The 23,107-nt window shown below is 41.6% G+C and overlaps 1 protein-coding gene across 2 annotated transcripts in view; it reads right to left on the bottom strand.

Moving 5' to 3' along the window:
• The window catches only part of SYNE1 (spectrin repeat containing nuclear envelope protein 1), a 606,430-nt gene that overhangs the window by 258,482 nt on the left and 324,841 nt on the right, over positions 1-23,107 (bottom strand). For both annotated transcript variants that reach the window (XM_060205315.1, XM_060205316.1), the window contains 6 exons: positions 18,486-18,611; positions 7,899-8,075; positions 6,589-6,854; positions 2,989-5,149; positions 1,204-1,541; positions 869-1,013 (listed from right to left, as the gene is read on the bottom strand). In XM_060205315.1, coding sequence (XP_060061298.1) covers positions 869-1,013; positions 1,204-1,541; positions 2,989-5,149; positions 6,589-6,854; positions 7,899-8,075; positions 18,486-18,611 — 3,213 coding nt within the window. The remainder of the gene's footprint in view (positions 1-868; positions 1,014-1,203; positions 1,542-2,988; positions 5,150-6,588; positions 6,855-7,898; positions 8,076-18,485; positions 18,612-23,107) is intronic.

Below are 23,107 nucleotides of genomic sequence, written 5' to 3'. Positions count from 1 at the left end.
GATAAGCCTGATGGCAATACTTCATAAGATAAGATAAAAATAAAATAAAATATCCCTATGAATTTTGAGAAAGCCCAAAATTACCTGCTAAAGAAAATTCTCCTGCACACTTCTACATTCTTCTGGAAGCTGTTATTTTTATATTAATTCTTAGTGGAGTTAGGCTTATGGCTTTTATCTTTTATTTTATGTCTATACATTTTAAAAGGCAAAATTATTTATTTTTATTATGTATGAGAGAAAGATAGAGTGCAGTTCTTAGCTCTGGTATGTGGAAGTTCTGGGCATAGAACTTGGGACTTTAGGGATCCAAGACCTGTATTCTCTGACCCACACTTTGACTTTTTTTTTTAAAGAGGTAAGATAAGTAATTAGTTTATTTAAAAAAGATGGCATTAACTCAACTTAAGTAAAAAAAAAAAGGCATAAAAAATACAAGCAAACCAAAATACAACATTTTATTCAAATTGGATTTTTAAGTTTCTTACAGTCTATCTTCTGTTCTTTAAAAGTGTGAGTTTTTAAGCTTTGTATTTTATTATATTAATCTAAGTTATCATATTTACTGAAATATACTGAGTATCACATCTATCAGAAGCAGAATGTTTTTTTTTTCCTTAAAATGAGCTATGTCTTCCTAACAGGTAATTTAAATAAGAAAAGAAAAAAAAAAGACAGCCTTTACTTAAATCAAAACTGCTATACATGTGGTTAAAATGTATTCTTTTCATACTTGATAGATCTCCATTGAAGTGAAGATTGATTGACCTGTTTATGGAATTCTCACATTGCAAATATACTACCAATGCAATTATAATTATAATCCTAATGTAAGATTATTAAGAACACCACCACAAACAACACTGACCTTGTGTTCTAATAGCTTTCCTTCTGCTTCCTGGCCTGAAGAAGTCTTCAGTAAACAGAATTCAGACAATTTCTTTTCTGCATCATTCATCAATTTGATAACCTCTTCCCTTGTTTTCTGGTAATCTTGCCATTGAACTGCACACCTTGAAAAAGTTTAGCAAAGTCAGTAAGCAACTGGAAATGGCTCATTTAAGTGCAGAATGATTAGTGTCATAATGTTCAAGAGAGAAGAACTAATTTATGTGCTGATGTGTATCATTCCTATATTCCCATTTTTCTATGTAAGAATCCACTTTACCCAAATCTGAAGGATAAAGTAAGAACTCCAAGTACCTTTGCAAGAGCTCTAATTGAGCGTGTGATTCTTGGATCAACCTCTGACTCTTCTCTTCCAGGGAAGCCATTGTCTCTGTCAGCCCCTCTTTCCCACTTGGCTTGATGACCGGGTCAAGGTTAGCCACTAGGCATTGGAGTTTCTCTAGATTATGTCGGAACTGAGTCTCTGTACTGAAAAATTCCATGTGGCTTTTGAGATTCTCCTCTGCACTCTCAACATCCAGCCCATTCCCTGCCAGCTGTAACATTTCCTGGGCATCTTCAAGCCAGTCATTAGCTGCTTGAAATACTTGGTAGTACCGTTGACACTGGCCATACACTTCGGTCAAGATAGCCTGTACAAAAATAATCGCACACGTGTGAGCAACAGTTCTTGTGAGAAATAGCTTAATATCTTCATTTATTTTCCGATCCTTATTCACACGGATGTTTGGGAATTGAGGAGTTGGTGAAATTTATATTGTTCTTTGCTTTTACCTTCTGTTCGTCTTGTTTTATGTCATGGTGGTTAAAATAAATAAACAAGAATAGAAAGGGAGTAAGAGCTGTATAGTGAGAACTTGATCAATCATGAAACTTTCTCTAAAGAAAAACAGAATGTGGGTGGGGGAGATAGTACAATGGTTATGCAAAAAGATTTTCATGCCTATGACTCTAATGTCTCAGGTTCAGCCCTTCACACCACTATAAACCCGAGCTGAGGAGTACTCTAGTCTCTCTCTTTCTCTCTTTAAAATAAAACAATTAAAAGATAATTAAAAGAAAAGAAAAACAGAATGCTCTGTAGTATTGGCAGACTGAATTAACCAAAGCAAAATGATGCCTCTGTTGGTTTAAAGTATGACACAACTGGCAGGAATGTGAGTTAGCGTAGCCATCACAGAAGAAGACAGCATGGAGGTTCCTTAAGAAATAAAAAAGAAGGAGTCGGGTGGTAGCGCAGCGGGTTAAGCGCACACGGCGCAAAATGCAAGGACCTGCATAAGGATCCCAGTTCGAGCCCCTGGCTCCCCACCTACAGGGGAGTCGCTTCACAAGCAGTGAAGCAGGTCTGCAGGTGTCTGTCTTTCTCTCCCCGTCTCTGTCTTCCCCTCCTCTCTCTATTTCTCTCTGTCCTATCTAACAATGATAACAACAATAACTACAACAATGAAAAAACAACAAGGGCAACAAAAGGGAAAATAAATTTAAAAAACTATTTAAAAAAAAAGAATGCACTACCACAGAGCATTAAAAAAAAAAAAAAGAAATAAAAAAGAGGGTAGGAGGTGAAATAGCTCCCTTGGTTACTGCACTACTTTGTCATGTGCACAACATAGGTTCAAGTCTGGTCCTTGAAGGAAACTTCAGTGATGTGATCTCTTTCACTGTCTCTATAACTCTTTACCTCGACTTAAGTAAATCAATAAACAAGAAATTAAAAAGTATAACTATCATCTGACCTAATAGCTTCACTTCTGGGTATGACCCAAAGAAAATTAAATCATTATTCCCAAGAGATATGCATACTTCTAGGCTCATAGCAGCACTATTTCATGGCAGCCATGTCATTAAAAAAACTACCTTAGTGTCTATAAATAGATAAAAAAATGTACTATATGCATAGAAAGAGAGAATATCATTCAGTCTTACAGAGGAAACTCTATCACCGGTGACAGTAGGAGCAAATCTGGGCTATGTTATGCTATGATGAGATAAACCAAAAGACAACTGACATACAGTTATGCAGAGAATCTGCCAATAAGCAGAGGCAGATCAAAGAGAAGTCTGGTGACGACCAACCTGTCTGGTGCGTAAGGCTTCCTGGATGTCTCCCTCCAGCTCTGCCAGCTCAGCCAGGGTGTTCTGTACATCAGTGGAGGGAAGCTCCTTCGCTTTGGTGAACTTCTCCTTCTCCTTATTGCTCAGGGCACCCATGATTCTCAGGCTGGACTGGACCTCTTCCTGATGGATTTGGATCTTTCGGATCTCTTCCTGGATGTCCTGGAGGTTCAGGCCAAGGCACAGGGGCCCACTCAGCTCTGCCTTCACACCCCTCAGCCAGTCCAGGGATTGGCTCATCTCTGTCTGGAAGTCCCTGCTCTGCACCATGCGGCTCTCACACTCTGTCACTGTCTCACTGATGGCCGAAGTCAACCGTTCCAACTCCTCATGCCAGGTCTGGATCTGCCTCTTGACTTTCTCATAAGCCAGGGGATCCAGGTGTGGAACGAGATCTTCCAGATGCCCAGCCAGCCGTTTCAGGAGAATTCCAGAGTCCTGCAGACTTCCGGCCAGGGAATGGTATGTCTTCAGCTTCTCCTCTGCAGGTAGGGTCTCCTCGTTGACCTTGGACTGCTCTATCTTCACCTTCTCCAGCTGCTTCTCCAGTTGCTGGTGCATCTTCTGATGCTCCTGGTAAGCACTGGCGATGTCCTCCAGTGAGCTGACTCTTTGCTCCACCTGTCGCTTCAGCCTGTGGTACAGAGTGACGACATGCAGCATCCTGTCTGCCTCCCAGGGCTGCCCGGTGCTGCGGAAACCTTCTTTCTTTTGGTTGAGTTCACCTACTGCTTCCCCAAGGTTGGTCATCTCCCCCAAGAGAGCTCTGTAGTCACCCTGGAGAACCAGAGCCTCCTCTACCTCTAGGTTACTGGGGACTATGCTCATTTTCAAGAACTGCTCTTCCAGGTCACCTAAAGACTGGGCAGTCAACTCAATCAGAGAAGAATATTCCTTTCGAGCAAGAATGGCTTCCTGGACTTTGTAGAACTTGTCCTTGGCCAAGGCGACAACGACATTAAATTGCTGGGGGAGGGTGGTGAGCTTTTCATGGAGGTAGGAGTGATCCACTTCATTCAGGGAGGGTAAGATGGCCTGCCCAGTTCTCTGCAGGGTCAGAAGGAGGTTTTCATATTCCGGAGATTGTTCCAGAATCTGCTGATATTTGGCCAACTGGGTGTGCAGATTGCAACTCTCACTCATTAGGTTGATCTCCGGAAATGTAATGATGTCGGCTTGTTTGAGCCAGTGACAGGCTTTATCAAAGTCTTCCTTAAAATGTTTCCGGGAAACGAGATTTTTCTCCAGTTCTTGGAGCCGATGGTTACACTTCTGCAAAACGGTGTCATAGATAGTCTGCAACTCCTGAAGCTTCCCCAGCACTTCTGCCTTTTCCTGCTCCATGATTCCTTTCATTAGTTCACGGCCCTGGGCCCAGAGTCCTGTGACTTCATTCTGGTAAGTCTTGAGGCTGGCCTGGGCACTCTTACATGTCTTCACTTGCTTGCTGATGTCATCAGGCAACAGGCAGATATGTTCACGGAAAGTGATCTTCCGCTCATGCTGCTGAATTTGGCTGGTGGCCTGGAAGACAGCCATGAGAAACTGGGTCTTCTCAGACAAGGCCTTGTTTAAGTACTTCCGCCTCTGGCCCACTAAGTCACTGAGACAGTTTATGTGCTTTTGAGCATCAGAGAGCGCCTTCTGGATGACTTGTCTCTCATTGAGACCCAGATCTGCCATCACCCTGTCTGCATCCTTGATGAGCGATTTCAGGAGCATCTGTTTGGCCTCCAGTTCGCTGCAAATGGTGAGGTGGTCCAGGAGAAGGTTCTGGGCCATGTCTGGCGGGGGGCTCTGCTGAAGGGCCTCAGTGATATTAGGCTGCTGCTCTGCTGCCCACTCCATGAGCTCCTGGAACTTGGCTCGCACCACGCTTAACTCCTCCAGGTTGGTGATGCACATCTGGACTTTCCTCTTAACCAGGTCCTCAAGCTGGAACCACCGCTGTTCCAGGTGAGCGGTCTGCTCTTTGATGAACTCTTTGTCATCTAAATTCAGGTGCTCTGTCATTTTCTGCTTCTGGGCTTTCAGGTCTTCCACAGCCTGCCTTTGCTCCTGCAAGGTCAAGGCTAGCTTCTTCAAGGCTTCCAAGTGGACAGCCGTACTCTCTGTATCAGTCCTGGAGGAAGAGTGAAGATAAAGTACGTTTGTTGTGTTCACATCCGTGTCAGTTTGCAGCATGTTACTTTACAAGCTTCACTGCTATAGGTGGATGTTGGACAGAAGTGGCATGGTTCTCATTATTATTAGGGAATGTAAGAGTATACGAGATAGATATAGATTTTTAAAATATTCTCTTATATGTATTTATTATTAGGTAGAGACAGACAGGAATTGAGAGAGAAGGGGGAGATGAAGAGGGAGACAGAGACACCTACAGCCCTGCTTCACCACTCGTGAAGCTTTCCCCCTACAAGTGGGGACCAGGGACTTGAACCCGGGTCCTTGCGCACTGTAATGTGGGCACTTAACCAGGCGCACTACCGCCTGGCCCCAAGAGCCATATATTTTTATGTCAGAAGTTAAACCAGTGTAATGTGAAATGATACTCTGTAATCTTATAATATTATAAACCAATATTCATCACAAATTAAACAAATGACTTAAAAAAAAAAAAGACTTCCAGAGGCATGGCTATGAGTAAGAGCCACTTCAGACTGCTCTCCTGTAGAAAAATTACCTGAAAACTCAACAAAATTCAACCAGGGTTTCTTTAGAAATTCACTAAGTCACAGTCACCAAGTTGCAGGCGCTACTGTGATTTTTTCCTGAACTCCCTGGGCAGACGACCTCACCAATGTGCCCCTGGACCTCACCTCTCCAGAGCCCTACCCCACTACAGAAAGAGAGAAACAGGCTGAGGGTATGGATCAAACTGCCAATGTCCATGTCCAGCAGTGAAGCAATTACAGAAGCCAGAACTTCAACCTTCTGTGACCCATAAGGAATTTTGGTCCACACTCCTAGAATGCGAGAAATACTGAGGGAAGATGACAACAGAGCTTTGAACTCTAATTCCATCAGCACCCAAAAAGAGGGGGAAAAGCAAGACATTTAGACATACTAACAAGTGTAGATGTGACTTAGAAAGGAAGAGAAGGCAGGACCATAGGGAAAAAAATAGCAAATATATATAAATATAGATAGTTATAGAAATAATAGTCCGTTTCTGTGACCTTGGGAGAACTACTGCAGTTTCCAATAGAGGGAATGGGGACACAGAACTTTATTGGTGGGAATGGTATGTAATTATAACCCTGTTATCTCATAATTTTATAAATCAATATTAAATCACTAATAATATTTTTAAGTTAAACCAAATCATAATACCTGGATACTTCTGTGCTCCAATAATATTTGATATTTACTCTAAGCTTCCTCAGCTTTACAACCTACGACTTGGAGGCACGAGGTTCCTGCGTCTGAGTCCCCATATGACATATGCCAGAACAGTTCTCTGGGTCTCTCTCTCTCTCTCTCTTTCAGATGGAAATGAATAAATACTTGTTAAAAATTCTGACTCAGCATTTTTGTGATGCATTGCAGAACAGCTGTTACCTGGCCAAGTTGTCCCATTCTGTTGTGAACTTTTCTAAGAATGCTTCCACCACATTCAGGCAGTCATGGTAACCCCTTGTTCTCTGAAGATCCTCTTCCCTTTGGGAGCACAGATTATCTGACTGAAGGCACAGCTCCAGCCACTGATCATTTAAGTGGCTGATTTCCTTGTGCTCAGGAGACTCTTGCTTCTTGGTTAACTTGTTTACCTTTTCGGTGACAGCAGCCACTGATGCCTGTTTGCTCTGTAGTTTCTTAATGAAATCCTAAAGGGAAATGGAAAACACAAAGCAAAACTTGGACTGGGGTTGGAGTATTGCACCAAAGCAATACTTCCTCTGGGGTGGAAGGAACACAAGGTGGGGGCTGGGCTTCTTTTTTTGAGGCAGAAGGGTCCTGGTGCATGATGGTACAAAAGGACATAAGTTGGGGGATGACAGTTGGGTGACAGTTTTGCAGGCATCTACCATGGGAAAAGAAGAGATTGTATGCATGTGTCAACTGTATGGTAATCCATTAATCCTCCCAAGTCAAATGATAAAAATAAAATCCTAAAGGACAACAATAGTAAAAGATAAATATGCAGTAACTCTCCAAGTAAATGTAGAATGAAGAATGGATGAAACAGCTTTTCAAATAATATTTATTTAATTATTTATTATTGGACAGAGACAGAGAGAAATTGAGAGGGGATGGGGAGACAGAGAGAAGGAAAGAGACAGAGAGACACTTGCAGTGTCTTTTGAGGAAAATAAAATCTAACTTGCCATTTCCTCTTTTCTCCATATGCAAACAAGACTTCAGCAGAAAATAGAAAAGGTTCCCTATCACAGAAAAAAAATGTTTTTGATGTTTGTTCAAAATCTGATAGTTTCTAATCAATAGTAATAGTTTGGTATTATATTTCCAATTATATATATGTATATAATCAAAATCAAGTTCTACTTCATTTTAATAAATTAAATATTAATTAATGTATCATCTTTTCAATCCCTGTTTAATTGATACACTCACAATCCTACAACTTTTAAAACTTTAGCAATAGTGACCAAATGCTAGTGAAATGACTTTTTGTTTGTCTAGAGGCAGGCACTTTGGGCTTGGTCAGCTAAGTTACAGCTGTCTGACTGAGGAACAAACGACAGACAGAATGTTTATTCATTCAAGGGAGTCATGGAAGCCTCCAAGGAAACATCTGAATGCTTTTCTTTCAGAACTATCCTTCCCTGCCACTAAATGCAAGCTCTGATTCTACTTGAAGCAGCTACACTCATGAATAAGGACTGACAGACAACAGCATGATCACCTACCTTTACTTGGGACACCATGTTCTGTGCAATATTGAGCTCCAGCTCCGAGTGTCTCCGCTTCATGTTCTGCAGTTGCTGATCTGCGTCCTGGAGGTATATCCATAGCTCAGCCTTCATGTGTTTGATCTCTTCCCAGCCTTGGGTTAGGTTCTGTGCCTGGGCCAGCCTTTGCTCAATCTTGAATAAACACAAGACGCGGGTGTTAGCAGTGATAGACAAACACATTTCTGTTTCAGGGACACAGAGATGTGATTCTTCAGATGTCCACATGCACAGGCAAACACATATGCACACGTGTACATGTGCGTGCACACACAGTACACAAACATTCAAGAATTCTAAAAGAGAGATAGCGTGGCCTCTTGGGACAAAGTAGATGGAGCTGGGGTGATTATGCTGAACAAAATAAGTAAAGAGATGAAAGACAATGACAGGAAGAAAAAGAGGGGAGCAAAAGAACAAAAGAGGGTTTAACAGCTGTTGTGCTCCAACTCAGGGACTGAAATAATATTGAAACAACTGTTAATTTCCACAACTGTGAACTCTTTAAGTACCTTACTTAGACACAAGTCAATCCAGGCAAGAGTGATCAGTAATTTAAAAAGTACTGAGAGTGAGACCTCATAACATACTATATAAAATGGTTAAACCAACAAGAAGAAATATTGGAGAAATGAACCAGGATAAAAGTCTAGCTGAAAGCCCCCCAAAGGTTCAACCACAGAATAGTGAGGTCATCATCCAAACACTAGTTAAGGAAATAGTCACAGGAGTGAGTAAAGAGTTTGAAAGAATTGTCACCAGAAATGCAGAAACAACAAATGAGACTCTGGAAGAAAACACTAATTATCTCAAGGTTATTAGAGAGCTGAAAGGTGAAATAGCTGAGCCAAGAACACAACTAGCTGAACAAGTTAAAACAGTATCAGAACAGGACAACAAAATAGATGAAATAATAATATACGTATTATTGGCTTACCAGAGGAAGAAAGAGAGGGAGGGGAAGAAAGCATTCTTCAGGGCATAATAGCTGAGAACTTCTCTAGTCTAGACAACATAAAAGACACAAAGGTTCAAGAAGCCCGGAGGGTCCCAAACAGAATTAACCCAGACTAAAAGACACCAAGACACATAATATTTAGAATGAAAAGGAATAAGGATAAAGAAGAGATCCTGGGAGTTGGGCGGTAGCATAGCAGGTTAAGTGCAGGTGGTGCAAAGTGCAAGGAGTGGCATAAGGATACTGGTTAAAACCTCAGCTCCCCATCTGCAGGGGAGTCTCTTCACAAGTGGGGAAGCAGGTCTGCAGGTTTCTAGCTCTCTTCTCCTTTCTGTCTTCCCCTCCTCTCTCCATTTCTCTGTTCTAACAATGACATCAACAACAACAATAATAACTATAACAACAATAAAAAAACAACAAGGGCAACAAAAAGGAAAATAAATATATATATAATCCTGAAGGTTGCAAGAGAAAAACAGAGAGTCACCTACAGAGGAAAACCCGTACGATTATCAATAGATTTCTTCACACAAACACTACAGGGTAGAAGAGAACAGCAAGATACCTATCGAGTGCTCAGTGAGAAAGGCTTTCAACCAAGACTACTGTATCCTGCTTGACTGTCATTCAGACTAGATGGAGGCATAAAAACCTTCTCAGACAAGCAACAGTTGAAAGAATCAACTATCACTAAGCCTGCCCTGAAAAAAGTTCTGAAATCTCCTATAAACAGTCAGACCACCCTAAATATGCCATATATCAGAACACTCTAAAAATCTACTATAATTGCATTAAAATATCTTTAATCTATCATATCAATAAATGTCAAAGGCCTGAATTCATGTAATAAAAGGCACAGAGTAGGAAGATAGATCAGAAAACACTACCCAACAATATGCTGTCTACAGGAAACCCACCAAAGTCAACAAGACAAACACAGACTCAAAGTGAAGGATGGAAAACTATCATACAAGCCAATGGACCAAAAAAATGGCAGGAACAGCTGTTGTATGCTTCACATTGGGGGGGTTCTAGCTCTCCCCCTGCCAAGAAAATTGGTTCAGTCCTGCTAGTTTTCGTGGGCCCGCTTGTCCCCACCCCAAGGAACCCCGAGAGAGTTCCAGAGTTCCAGAGTTTGAGAGTGCTTGGCGCCGCCACGGGGGAAAGAGGCAAGAGAGTTCTGTTTGGTGATTAGTTTGTCTTAGTTTATGAATCGTTGTTCCTGAATAAAGAAATACAGCTTCCCTGCCCAGCCATATGTCTCTGGTCGTCTCTGTTACCCGCCCGTGAAGCTAGGGTTCCAGAGTGGGAGAGTGCTTGGTGCCGCTGCGGGGGAAGGAGGCAGGAGAGTTCTGTTTGGTGATTGTCTTAGTTTATAAATCGTTGTTCCTGAATAAAGAAATACAGCTTCCCTACCCAGCCGTTGTCCTCGAGTCTCTGTTACCCGCCCGTGAAGCTAGCCTGGCCAGCTGGAGCCTCCGAATTTTAACAACAAATGGCGCCTACGTGGACCTGACCTGCGCATCTCCCAGATAAGTGAAGACAATTTGGCTACCTATGTACTAAGGCCTTCTCTTCTGCTTGTGAAGAGATCTCCAAAGGCCTCTGCTCTTTCTTCACAAGACTGTTTTGCTGTTTCTGGAACATTTATCTCTGGACCACTCTGTGGTTTCCACTCGCTCGGGCGCATTCAGAACAGCCAGTGGAGTTGGGAAGAGCCAGCGGGCAAGAGGCGAGGCGCAGAGCTGCCTTTTCCACCTGGTGGAGCAGCCAGCCAGCCGGCTGCGCCCGGACAACCCCACGCACCGCGCCCGCAGCCCCGCAGCCCCGCAGCCTGCAGGAGGCCAACGCCAGCACACAGGAGCCCGGTGCCAACATGCTAGAGCCCGATGCCAACATGCAGGAGCCTGATGCCAACACGCAAGAGCCCGAGGCCAGCCCACAAGAGCTGGCTCTCCACCGCGTGGCGCAGGGCACTGGACGTGGGATCCCTCCACGCTGCTCAGCCACTGTGAGCAGGGCAGCAGATATGACAGGGCCATGGAACAGGGCAGCAGACATGGCAGGGCCATGGGGCAGGGCAGCGGTGGCCTATCATGGTCGCCACCCCTGGGCACCTCGGCCCGCGCCTTCTACAAGGCTGGCCCGCCCACCCTAAGGCTATGAATTCTGGACAGATCCCAAACCCCCCGGGCTCCCTGCCAAAACTGGACATCCTGGCCGAGATCTCCAGCTTGGGTCTGAAGGCAGACAAGCTAAAATACGCAGAGATTCATCCAGAGATCGCAACCTACAATTCCTAGAAGTGAAGCTGCCCAAGAGACCACCACTGGACAACGCACCCCCCCCAACAACTAAGACAGTACATATCTAAATTCGTGTTTGAAATGACATGTCTTCGTAACAAAGGTTTCTCTCCTTGTGCATTAATGACCATGTTTATGTGTATGTTTAAAGTTTGGTAAACAGTAACTTTAAGGCTAAATTCTTACTAGTCAAAGTTAAATGAAAAAGGTTTTCAACGTAATTCTCATAAAGATAAAATTAACTTACATTTAAAGTCTGAGGTAAAAATTAGTTAACAATCAATATATTTTAACTAAGTTGGTCTAAAGACCTGCGCACACCTAGGGTGTGTCTCCATCTTGAATGGGTATAACAAAAGGTTAAATAGACTTGTTGATATGTAAAACTCTCGATTACCTTCTCTATTAGAAATGGTAGATTACACAATGGCTATGCTAATTATTCTCATGCCTGAGGTTTTCTTTCCTGCGCACAACTAGGGTGTGTCTCCATCTTGAATGGGTGTAACAAAAGGTTAAAAAGACGTTGTTGATATGTAAAAGTCTCAAATTCCTTCTCTATTAGAAACATTAGATTGCGCTACGATTATGCTAATGACAAGTTTTGTTTCATAGTAAGTAAATTGCAGCCAGCTGCCTTTGGGACTCTAGGCTGTTCCCCGTCCCCATACAAATGCCCATCGAGACATGTATGCCCCCCCAGAGGCAAGAAATGTTTTTTTTTTAAGCTGATAAAGTTTTGCCCACAGAGGCGAAAAAATGGCCCCCTCAGGCCTTCCCTTGGCAGCACACTGGTTCTTGTTACTTGCTTACATGTTTCTCCATGTTTGTGCCAGTTTCTTTTTTAAAAATGCCTGTACGATATAGGTTTCTGTTCACCCCACACCCTTGATACTGTGGTCATTTAGTTAAAAAGAAAAGGGGGAATTGTTGTATGCTTTACATTGGGTTGTTCTAGCTCTCCCCCTGCCAAGAAAATTGGTTCAGTCCTGCTAGTTTTTGTGGGCCCGCTTGTCCCCGCCCCAAGGAACCCAAGGAGAGAGTTCCAGAGTTCCAGAGTTCGAGAGTGCTTGGTGCCGCCACGGGGGAAAGAGGCAAAAGAGTTCTGTTTGGTGATTAGTTTGTCTTAGTTTATAAATCGTTGTTTCTGAATAAAGAAATACAGCTTCCCTGCCCAGCCGTATGTCTCTGGTCATCTCTGTTACCCGCCCGTGAAGCTAGCCCGGCCAGCTAGAGCCTCCGAATTTTAACAACAAACAGCTATTCTCATATCTGACATGATAGACTTTAAAATAAATAAAATTAAAAAAGGATAGGAGTGGTCATTAATTAATGCTCAGAGGATCAGTCAATCAATAGGACTTATTGATTATGAACATCTCTGCACCCAATGAAAAGCCATCTAAATACATAAAACATCTACTGAAAGAGCTACAGCAATATATTAACAGCAACACAGTCATAGTAGGGTACTTCAACACCCCAATCTCTCAACTTGACAGATCATCCAGGCAGAAAATCAATAAAGACACGAGGGAGCTAAATGACAAGACAGATAAACTAGGTCTATTGGACATCTTCAGAGTCATTCACCCCAAGAAACTGGAATATACACTCTACTCAATTCCACATGGGTCATTCTCAAGGATAGACTAAATGTTAGGCCAACAAAGACAGCATCAGCAAACATAAGAGCACTGAAATAATCCCAAGCATCTTCTCAGACAACAGTGGAATTAAAGTAACACTTAACAATCAAAAAAAGATTAGTAATAGTCCCAAAATGGGGAAGCTCAACAGTACACTACTTAACTACTACTGGGTCAAAGAGGAAATAAAGGAAGAAATCAAAGTGTTTCCAGAGTTCAATGAAAATAAAGACACAAGCTATCAAAATATTTGGGACACAGCTAAGGCAGTACTGAGAGGGCAGTTCATATCCATATAAGCACACATTAGGAAACAAGAAAAAGCTCAAATAAACAACCTGATTGCCCACCTTAAAGACCTAGAAAAAGAAGAAGAAGAAGAAGAAGAACAACAACAACAACAAAGGAACCCTAAAGCAACTAGAAGGACAGAAATTGCTAAAGTTAGGGCAGAAATATATAACATTGAGAATAGGAAAACCATACAAAAGAGGAACAAAAGTAAATGTTGGTTCTTCGCAAGAGTGAACAAAATCAACAAACCTTTAGCCAGACTCATCAAACAAAAAAGGGAGAAGATCCAAATAAATCGGATCATAAATGAAAGAGGAGATATCACAACAGTCACCATAGAAATGTAATATATCATATGAGGCTTCTATGAACAATTATATGCTAAGAGAACCTGGAAGAAATGGATGTTTTCCTACTTTTAAAATTAAGTAAAGAGGAACTAGATAATATGAACAGGCTACTTCCCCACTAGGGAAAGATAGAAATAGCCTGGGAGTATGGACCAACCTATAAATGCCCATGTCCAGCAGAGAAGCAATTACAGAAGTCAGACCTTCCACCTTCTGTACCCCATAAAGATCTTTGGTCCATACTCCCAGAGGGATAAAGAACAAGGAAGCGTCTAATGGAGAGGACAAGATACAGAACTCTGGTGGTGGCAATTGTATGGACTGTACCCATTTTATCTCACTATCTTGTTGATCATTATTAAATCACTAATTAAAGAATTAATAAATAAAAAAAAATATGAACAGGCTAATCATACCCAACGAAATTGAAACAGTTATCAAAAACCTTCCCAAGAATAAAAATCCTGGACCAGATCGTTTTACAAATGAATTCTACAAAACCTTTAAGGAAGAGTTAATACCTCTACTTTTAAAAGTCTTCCAGAAGATTGAAGACATAGGAATACTCCCTTCCAGCTTCTATGAAGCCAACATCACTCTGATACCAAAAGCAGATAGGGACACAACCAAAAAAGAAAACTACAGACCAATATCTCTGATGAACACAGATGCTAAAATACTTAACAAAATTCTAGCCAACCAGATACAGCAGTATATTAAAAAGATTGTTCATCATGACCAAGTGGGGTTTATCTCAGGGAAGCAAGGTTGGTTTAATATATGTAAATCAATCAATGTGATCTACCACATCAATAAAAGCAAGACCAAAACCACATGTTAATATAAAAAGATGCAGAGAAAGCCTTTGACAAAATCCAACATCCTTTCATCTTCAAAAATGCTACAAAAATGGGAGTAGATGGAAAATTCATGAAGATAGTGGAGTCTATATATTATATTATATTATATTATATTATATTATATTATATTATATTATATTATATAGCAAACGTACAGCTAACATCAAACCCAATGGTGAAAAACTGGAAGCAATTCCCCTCAGATCAGGTACCAGACACGGCTGCCCAGTGTCACCATTACTATTCAACATAGTGTTGGAATTTTTTGTTATAGCAATCAGGCAGGAGCAAGGAATTAAAGGGATACAGATTGGAAGAGAAGAAATCAAACTCTCCCTATTTGCAAAAACCATGATACTATACATAGAAAAAACCTAAAGAATCCAGCAAGAAGCTTTTGGAAATCATCAGGCAATACAGTAAGGTGTCAGGCTACAAAATTAACATTCAAATGTCAGTGGCTTTCCTCTATGCAAACACTAAGTTAGAAGAAACAAATCCAGAAATCAGTTCCTTTTACCATAGCAACAAAAACAATAAAATATCTAGGAGTAAGCCTAACCAAAGAAGTGAAAGACTTGTATACTGAAAATTATGAGTCACTACTCAAGGAAATTGAAAAAGACACAAAGAAGTGGAAAGATATTCCATGTTCATGGGTTGGCAGAATTAACATCATCAAAATGAATATACTACCCAGAGCCATCTACAAATTTAATGCTATCCCCATCAAGATCCCAAGCACATTTTTTAGGAGAATAGAATAAATGCCACAAATGTCTATCTGGAACCAGAAAAGACCTAGAATTGCCAAAACAATCTTGAGAAGAAAGAACAGAACTGGAGGCATCACACTCCCAGATCTCAAATTGTATTATAGGACCATTGTCATCAAAACTGCTTGGTACTGGAACATGAATAGACACACTGACCAGTGGAATAGAATTGAGAGCCCAGAAGTAAGCCCCTATACCTATGGATATCTAATATTTGACAAATGTGCCCAGACTATTTAATGTGGAAAGGAAAGTCTCTTCAACAAATGGTGTTGGAAAAAACAAAATGGATTGAAACATGTAGAAGAATGAAACTGAAACACTATATTTCACCAAACATAAAAGTAAATTCCAAGTGGATCAAGGACCTGGATGTTAGACCAGAAACTATCAGATACTTGGAGGAAAATATTGGCAGAACTCTTTCCCGCATAAATTTTAAAGACATCTTCAATGAAACGAATCCAATGTCAAAGAAGACTAAGGCAAGTATAAACCAAGGGGGTTACATAAAATTTAAAAGCTTATGCACAGCAAAAGAAACCAATATCCAAACCAAGAGACCTCTAACAGAATGGGAGATCTTTACATGTCACACACCAGACAAGAGTCTAATAGCCAAACATATAAAGAGCTTGCCAAACTTAACAACAAGAAAACAAATAACCCCACCCAAAAATGGGGTGAGGACATAGACAGAATATTCACCACAGAAGAGATCCAAAAGGCCATGAAAAAATGCTCCAAGTCTTTGATTGTCAGAAAATGTAAATAAAGACAACAATGAGATATACCACTTCACTCCTGTGAGAATGTCATACATCAGAAAGGTAGCAGCAACACATGCTGGAGAGGTTGTAGGGTCAAAGGAACCCTCCTGTACTGCTGGTGGGGATGTCAATGGGTCCAACCTCTGTGGAGAGCAGAGCAGTCTGGAGAACTCACAGAAAGCTAGAAATGGACCTGGCCTATGATCCTGCAATTCCTGTCCTGGGGATATATCATAAGGAAGCCAACACACCCATCGAAAAAGATTTGTGTATGCCTATGTTTATAGCAGCACAATTTGTAACAGCCAAAACCTAGAAGCAACCCAGGTGTCCAACAACAGATGAGCGGCTGAGCAAGTACACAATGGAATACTACTCAGCTATTAAAAATAGCAATTTAACCATTTTCAGCCCATCTTGGATGGAGTTTGAAGAAATCATGTTAAGTGAAATAAGTCAGAAAGAGAAGGATGAATATGGGATGATCCCACTCACAGGCAGAAGTTGAAAAACAAGATCAGAAAAGAAAACACAAGTAGAACCTGAACTGGAATTGGCATGTTGCACCAAAGTAAAAGACTCAGTGGGGGTTGAGGGGGGAAATACAGGTCTTGGAACAGGATGACAGAGGACCTAGTGGGTGTTGTATTGTTATGTGGAAATCTGAGAAATGTTATGCATGTACAAACTATTGTATGCACTGTTGACTGTGAAACATTAATCCCCCAATAAAGAAATTAAAAAAAAAGACAATGATAGTATGTTTTTCACTCATGTGGAATCTAGAAAACTGGAATACATGACCCTGAAAAAAAGAAAAAAAAACTATCTCTAGGACTTTGTAAAAATGAAGGTGGTTTCCATTGGGAGGGTGAGGCCACAGAATTCTGGTGGTGGGTGTGATGTGGAGCTATACCTTATAACCCGATAGTCTTGTAATCTATTATTAATCACAAAAATAAATAAAATAAAATGATAAAACAAACATTCCAAAATAATTATTAGCTACGAGGAAGGCAGAGTTTATTTACATGTTTAGTATTTCTGAAGACTTCGTCTTAGGCCACATGATTTCAATAGGTATTGTGAAATGCTAAGAGATTTAACTTTTTACTTTAAGACAGAGCAGCAGAGAGACAGAGAGAGGGTGAAAGAGCCCACAATATGGAAGCTTTCTTCAGTGCAGGGAGGCAGGTGCTTGAACCTGGGTGGCCTGCATGACAAAGGGACACAGTATTCAAGTGCTTTTGTTTTTTTTCCCCCCCCAATGGCCCAACAATTCACTTTTTAAAAAATCATGGGTTGAAATTTTATTTATTTACTTTTTTATTTTGTGCATCAGGATCAATTATATATGTTCAATTCTACCACTCCTGGGGCCTTTCTCTCCCTCTCTTTTGATGTGTGTGTGTGTGTGTGTGTGTGTGTGTGTGTGTGTTAAGGTTTTGGATACAACTCATATATTCTTCACTGGTTTTTGAAATCATATAATTTACTTCAATAAATCATTTCTATAAAAAAATCAATGAAATGCCAGTTTTCCTAATAATTTAAAGTCATATTTGTTTGGATACTATAGTATCAAAATAAACAACTGAATTATTTTAAGACATTTCTTCTTCATTGTATAATTTTATGATTCTGTGAAGTTTTCATCAATATAATACCAATACCACATTTTATTTTTCGTTTACACACAAACATGTTTGCATTTTAGTTTAAACCAGAAGTGGTGAACACAGCCCCAGTGCTGCCATCTACTGGCTGTGAGCAGGTACTGGTAACTCAGAAATTTTCCAATGAAACCTATAAACTCCCTCAGACTCCTTTATACAATGCTGTATAAACACTGCCCACGAATTAGAAAGACATTTTTAATCCATGTTATAAAGCAATAATGAGGAGTCTGTTACATATAAACTATTTCCTTAAATAGATGGCAAAGGATAAAAGAAACAGCAACGAATCAAGAATTGGGGAAAGAGAAAATCATTAAGGGGAAAAATAAAAACAGGTGTGAATGAACCAGTCCAGTATTCCTTGAGGCTAAACATCTGAGTTTCAATTTAGGGGTTGGGTAGAGGAGATAGCATAATGGTTATGCAAAGAGACTCTCATGCCTGAGGCTTGGAAATTCCAGGCTTAATACCCTGCACCACCATACACCAGAGCTGAGCAATGTGGGGGTACCAGTATTGTATGCGCTTCCTTTTCGGTGACTTAGTTGACTATCTACTTATGGAAACAATGGTTGCAGGAGAATGAGGGCACAGTTCAAGGAAATATTTTCTCTCAGTCCCGCATGCAACACTGAAACAAGAAAATGTAACCCGCGTGGTGGTGCACCCGTTTGAACTCACAAGTTACCAATACAGGGCCCAGACTTAAGACTCTGGTCCCCACCTATAGGCAGGAAGCTTCACGAGTGGTGAAGCAGTGCTGCAGGTGTCTTTTCTCTCTCCCTACACCTCCCTCTTCCTTCTCAATTGCTGTCTTAATAAATAAAAATAAATAAATACCAGTAAAGCAAGAAAATAGATTCAAGTGGACAGAGCCATTATAACTTATTCAAAGCAAATTACCATTTGCTCTGTTTCTTGAATGTCCTTGGCTGTGGTTTTCACTGAGGGGTTTGACAAGTCACACATGGAACAAAGAAGATCTAAGTAGGTCCTGGCCTGCTCCTGCAATGCTCTGACGTGTTTGACCTAGAAGAAAAAAAAAATAAAAAAACTGTCAATGTGAAAGAGGTGTGTGCTACCTGTAGGTCGCCAACATTCCTTCCATTTATAAGGAGTTTGTCAGTATTTCACAGGGTTATCACTGGAACTCGGTGCCTGCACTACAAATCCACTGCTCCTGGAGGCTATTTTTCCCCTTTTGTTGCCCTTGTTGTTTCTCATTGTTATTATTGTTGTTGTTATTGATGTCAGTGTTGTTGGATAGGACAGAGAGAAATGGAGAGAGGAAGGGAAGACAGAGAGGGAGAGAGAAAGATAGACACCCGCAGACCTGTTTTTCACCGCCTGTCAAGTGACCCAGCTGCAGGTGGGGAGCCGGGGGCTCGAACCAGTCGTGTGTACTTCACACCATGTGCGCTTAACCCACTGCGCCACTGCCCAGCACCTTCAAAGATCATCTTATAGTATTCTTCCCCTTGTTGGAAATGTGGATTAGTGACGTGCACGAGTGAATTCAGGACACGTGGGAAAGAATCCCTTTGTCAGCCAACAGTTGCCCATTTTAATAAGAAAAGTCTGTGAGGTTTGGAAAACAGGAACGCCCAAGCAACTTGAGCAGACTTTCCACATCCCCTGCTCACATCATAGCTTGCTCTCTATACGGCTGTCAGAAGTGTCCTGACGCGTTTTTGCAGAGAAAAACTGAACAGCATGTCTCGAATTTCCTCCCCACAACTCAACTCAGCTTAAGAATCGATTGGCTCGGCTCGCTGTCTTGAACTATGCCTGCAGATGATGGACACAGGGTGGGGTGGGGCAGGGCGACTCGGAGGTTTCCTTGGCTCGGATTCAAATTCAGAGGATTAGCTTCGCTTTCTCTGCAGCATGCTCTGCTCTGTAGTGCTTCTCGCTTTTCATAAATCTGAGAAAGACTCCAGCTGGACACTGGAGCTCTACACAGACGAACTGTGTAGGGGATGTTTCTTTGTAGATGCTTGAGGTGTATACACTTTGTGTTTTAAATCCTGCACCTAGAGCTTTAGAGACTGTTCACAGGGCAGTCTGGCCTATGGCTCCCAGAATCACTTGGTTCTGTGATGCCAGAGGAAGCTCCAATGCTGTGATATCTATCTCTCTTTCTTTCTTTTTCTTTCTTTCTCTCTCACTTCCTTCCTGTCTTTCCTTCCTTCCTTCCTTCTTTCCTTCCTTCCTTCCTTCCTTCCTTCCTTCCTTCTCTCCTTCCTTCCTTTCTTTCTCACTTTCTATCATCTCTCTATCTGAATGAAAAAAAAAATCCAAAGCTATGAAGTCACAAATGTGTGAGGACATGGCTTCATCAAAGTAAACAAACACACAAACGAACTTGGTCTAAGGGCTTAGCGGCTAGCTCGGTGGTAAAGCACAGAACTTGCATCCATGAGGTGCCATATGCCAGAGCTGAGTAAATGTTCTGGTCTTTCTCACATGTCAAAATCACTAAGTAAATCTGTTTTAAAAAATAGTAAATAAATACTGAGCATAAATCATTACTATTTTACTTATTTATTTTTTTTTTGCCACTTTACCATTCTAGTGGCTATCTCTATCTTTATACGGGGGGCAGGGGAAAGCGAGAAAGGGAGATAGTTTTAGTACTGCTCTCAGACTCATAGAAGTCCGCCCCTGCTCCTCTGCTAAATATGAACAGACACGGGCCCTAGGTCAGATCGATGAGGTTAACAGTTAATGGATTTTGTATACTTTTCTCAAATTTGGGAGCTTCTTTCTGTCCCGATCCAGCTTTCTAGTCCTGTTCTCAATTCTGATACCATCTTCCCAGACAATACTTTCAGTCCACTCGCATGCTAACTATCAGGCTCAGGCAAAAATTACTGAAGTCATGGGCCACTGGGAACATACCTAAAAAAGACTTTCCAGCTTCTTTCCACACAAAGACCCCTAGTTTCATTTACCCTATTCCCACCTTTGGATGCCTATTTATTGAACAATTGTTTTATGTCATACCATCTTTCAGCCACCAAGTTGCAGACGCTACCATGAGGCTATCCTGACTTCCCTGGACAGACAACTTCACTAATGTGTCCCAGAACCACACCTCTACAGAGCTCTGCCTCACTAGGGGAAGACAGAAATAGGCTAGGGGTATAGATCGACCTGCCGATGTCTATGTTCAGTGGAGAAGCAGTTACAGAAGCCAGACCTTCCACCTTCTGCACCCCATAAAGAATTTCTCCCATATTCCTTGATAAAGAATAGGGAAGCTTCCTATAGAGGTCCTGGGACACAGAACTCTGTTATTGGGAATTGTGTGGAACTGTACCCTTTTATCTTATAATCTTGTTAGTCATTATTAAATCACTAAAAATTAAAAAAGAAAAAAGGGGTGTTGGGTGGTAACATAGCAGGTTAAGCATGCAAGGACCAGCTGAAGGATCCTGGTTTAAGCCCCCAGCTCCCCACCTGCAGGGGGTTCGCTTCACAGGCGGTGAAGCAGGTCTGCAGGTATCTCTTTTTCTCTCCCCCTCTCTGTCTTTCCCTCCTCTCTCCATTTCTCTCTGTCCTATCCAACAACAATGACATCAATAACAACAATAACTATAACAACAATAAAAAACAACAAGAGCAACAAAAGGGAAAATAAATATAAAAAAAGAAAAAAGAAGAAGAAAGAAAGGAAAGAAAAGAAAGAATGAATGAAAGAAAGAGTTTTCCCCTTCAGGTGGAGACCATAGGCTTGAACCAGGTTCCTCATGCATAGTAACAACTGTGCTCTACTGGTTGTACCAGCCCCTAGAGTTCTTCTATGCTAATGAGAGAAATAGAAAGTATACAAGCAAACCATGACAGGCTGGTGCACTGATTTCTCTTTCGTAACAAAAAAGTGTGACTGAAAACAGAAATATAAAAATATCAGGATCAGCAAACTAGCTGACTTGGATAGTACGCTGCTTTGCCATGTGTGAGACCCAGGTTTGAGCCTAGGCACTGCCACGTGAAGGAAGCTTTGGTGCTATGATTTCTCTCTGTCTCTGTCTCTCTCTGCTTTGATGTATCGCCATCTCTTATCTGAAGAAGTCAGCCCGGAGTGGTAAGGTCCTGGAGATGATCAGAAGAATAAGAATAAAATCAGTTTCAAAGACAAATTTGGTAACACAGTTTTCCTATTCTCCCAAATCCACATCTAATGGCTTCTAAAAACATAAGCCATTCTTTATGTTTGTTGACTTTTCTGCCATCACTGAGGCTTCACCTCTGAATGGACATTTTTTTAATACAGACAAAGACAGAGAGAGGAGAGAGGGAGAACACCAAAGCGTCTTTCAGTGAGGTGAGAGCCGGGCTTGATCCTGAGTTGCACACATGGCAAAAAAGCAGACAGCCTCCCAGGTGAATTTAACTTGCTGACTCAAAGGTGGTATTATTATTACTGTTATTTGTGTGTGTGCAACCAGGGCTATTGCTGGGGTTGGTTCCTGTACAATGAACCCACCTCTCCCAGAGTCTTATTTTTCACTTTCCACTTTTTGTTCTTTCTTTTATTTTATAAAGATAGAGGGAAATTGAAAGGGAAGGGGAAGGGAGGGAGGGAGAAAAAAAGGGAGACACCTGAAGGCTTGTTTCACCATTTGTGAAGCTTCCTCTGCAGGTGGGGACAAGGAGCACAAACCTAGGTCCTTCTACACAGTAACATGTGCACTCTAGTGTGTGCACCACACCCACTCATGTAGGGAATTATTAAGGAATCAAATCAGGGTCAAGTGGGGAGAATATTATCATTATTTATTGGGCATTAACCACATGGAGACACAGAGCATACAAGTGACATTCAGGTCTGTGATCAAATTGTAATGGCAGCCATCAAAAGCCTGACCTGCCTGGCCTTGCAAGATCTGAAGCTGTGAGCAATGGGGTCTCCTCTCACACGTCTCCACTAGTCAACAGCTCAGACCTGCTCTGTTCTGTATGGACAGAGCGCTTGCCAAGCAGAAATGTAATTAAAACAAAACAGAGTGAACGGCAGTGAGGCAGAAACATGCCAACAAATAAACACTTCCTCCCTGGCAGAGGATCTAAGACCCAGGAGTCTCTAATTCCCTTCCCTGGCTTCTTTCTAAAGTGAGGCAGAGTGTTTTAAGACACTGCATGAAAAGGACAGAAACCCAAACAGTGTGCCTTTTGTCACCCCACAGGGGACTTGAGAAGGATGAGTCCCTCCCTGTCTTTATGGCTATTTCCAGCAGGTGTCCGGAATCTCTTCCTATTTCAGCAAAAAAGGTCACTGACATCAATACTATTCTCCTCCCTGTTGCTGCTTTTCTTGAGTAGTCAAAAAAAAAGCGAAAAAGTGGGGTTCGGATGGTAGTGCAGCGGGTTAAGCGCACGTGGCACGAAGCACAAGCGTGGATGCAAGGATCCTGGTTCGAGCCCCCGGCTCCCCACCTGCAGGGGGGTCACTTCACAGGCGGTGAAGCAGGTCTGCAGGTGTCTATCTCTCTCTCCCCTTCTCTGTCTTCCCCTCCTCT

Source organism: Erinaceus europaeus, chromosome 13, assembly GCF_950295315.1.
Source record: "Erinaceus europaeus chromosome 13, mEriEur2.1, whole genome shotgun sequence".
Taxonomy (NCBI): domain Eukaryota; kingdom Metazoa; phylum Chordata; class Mammalia; order Eulipotyphla; family Erinaceidae; genus Erinaceus; species Erinaceus europaeus.
This window is presented reverse-complemented; position numbering and strand designations above follow the sequence as displayed.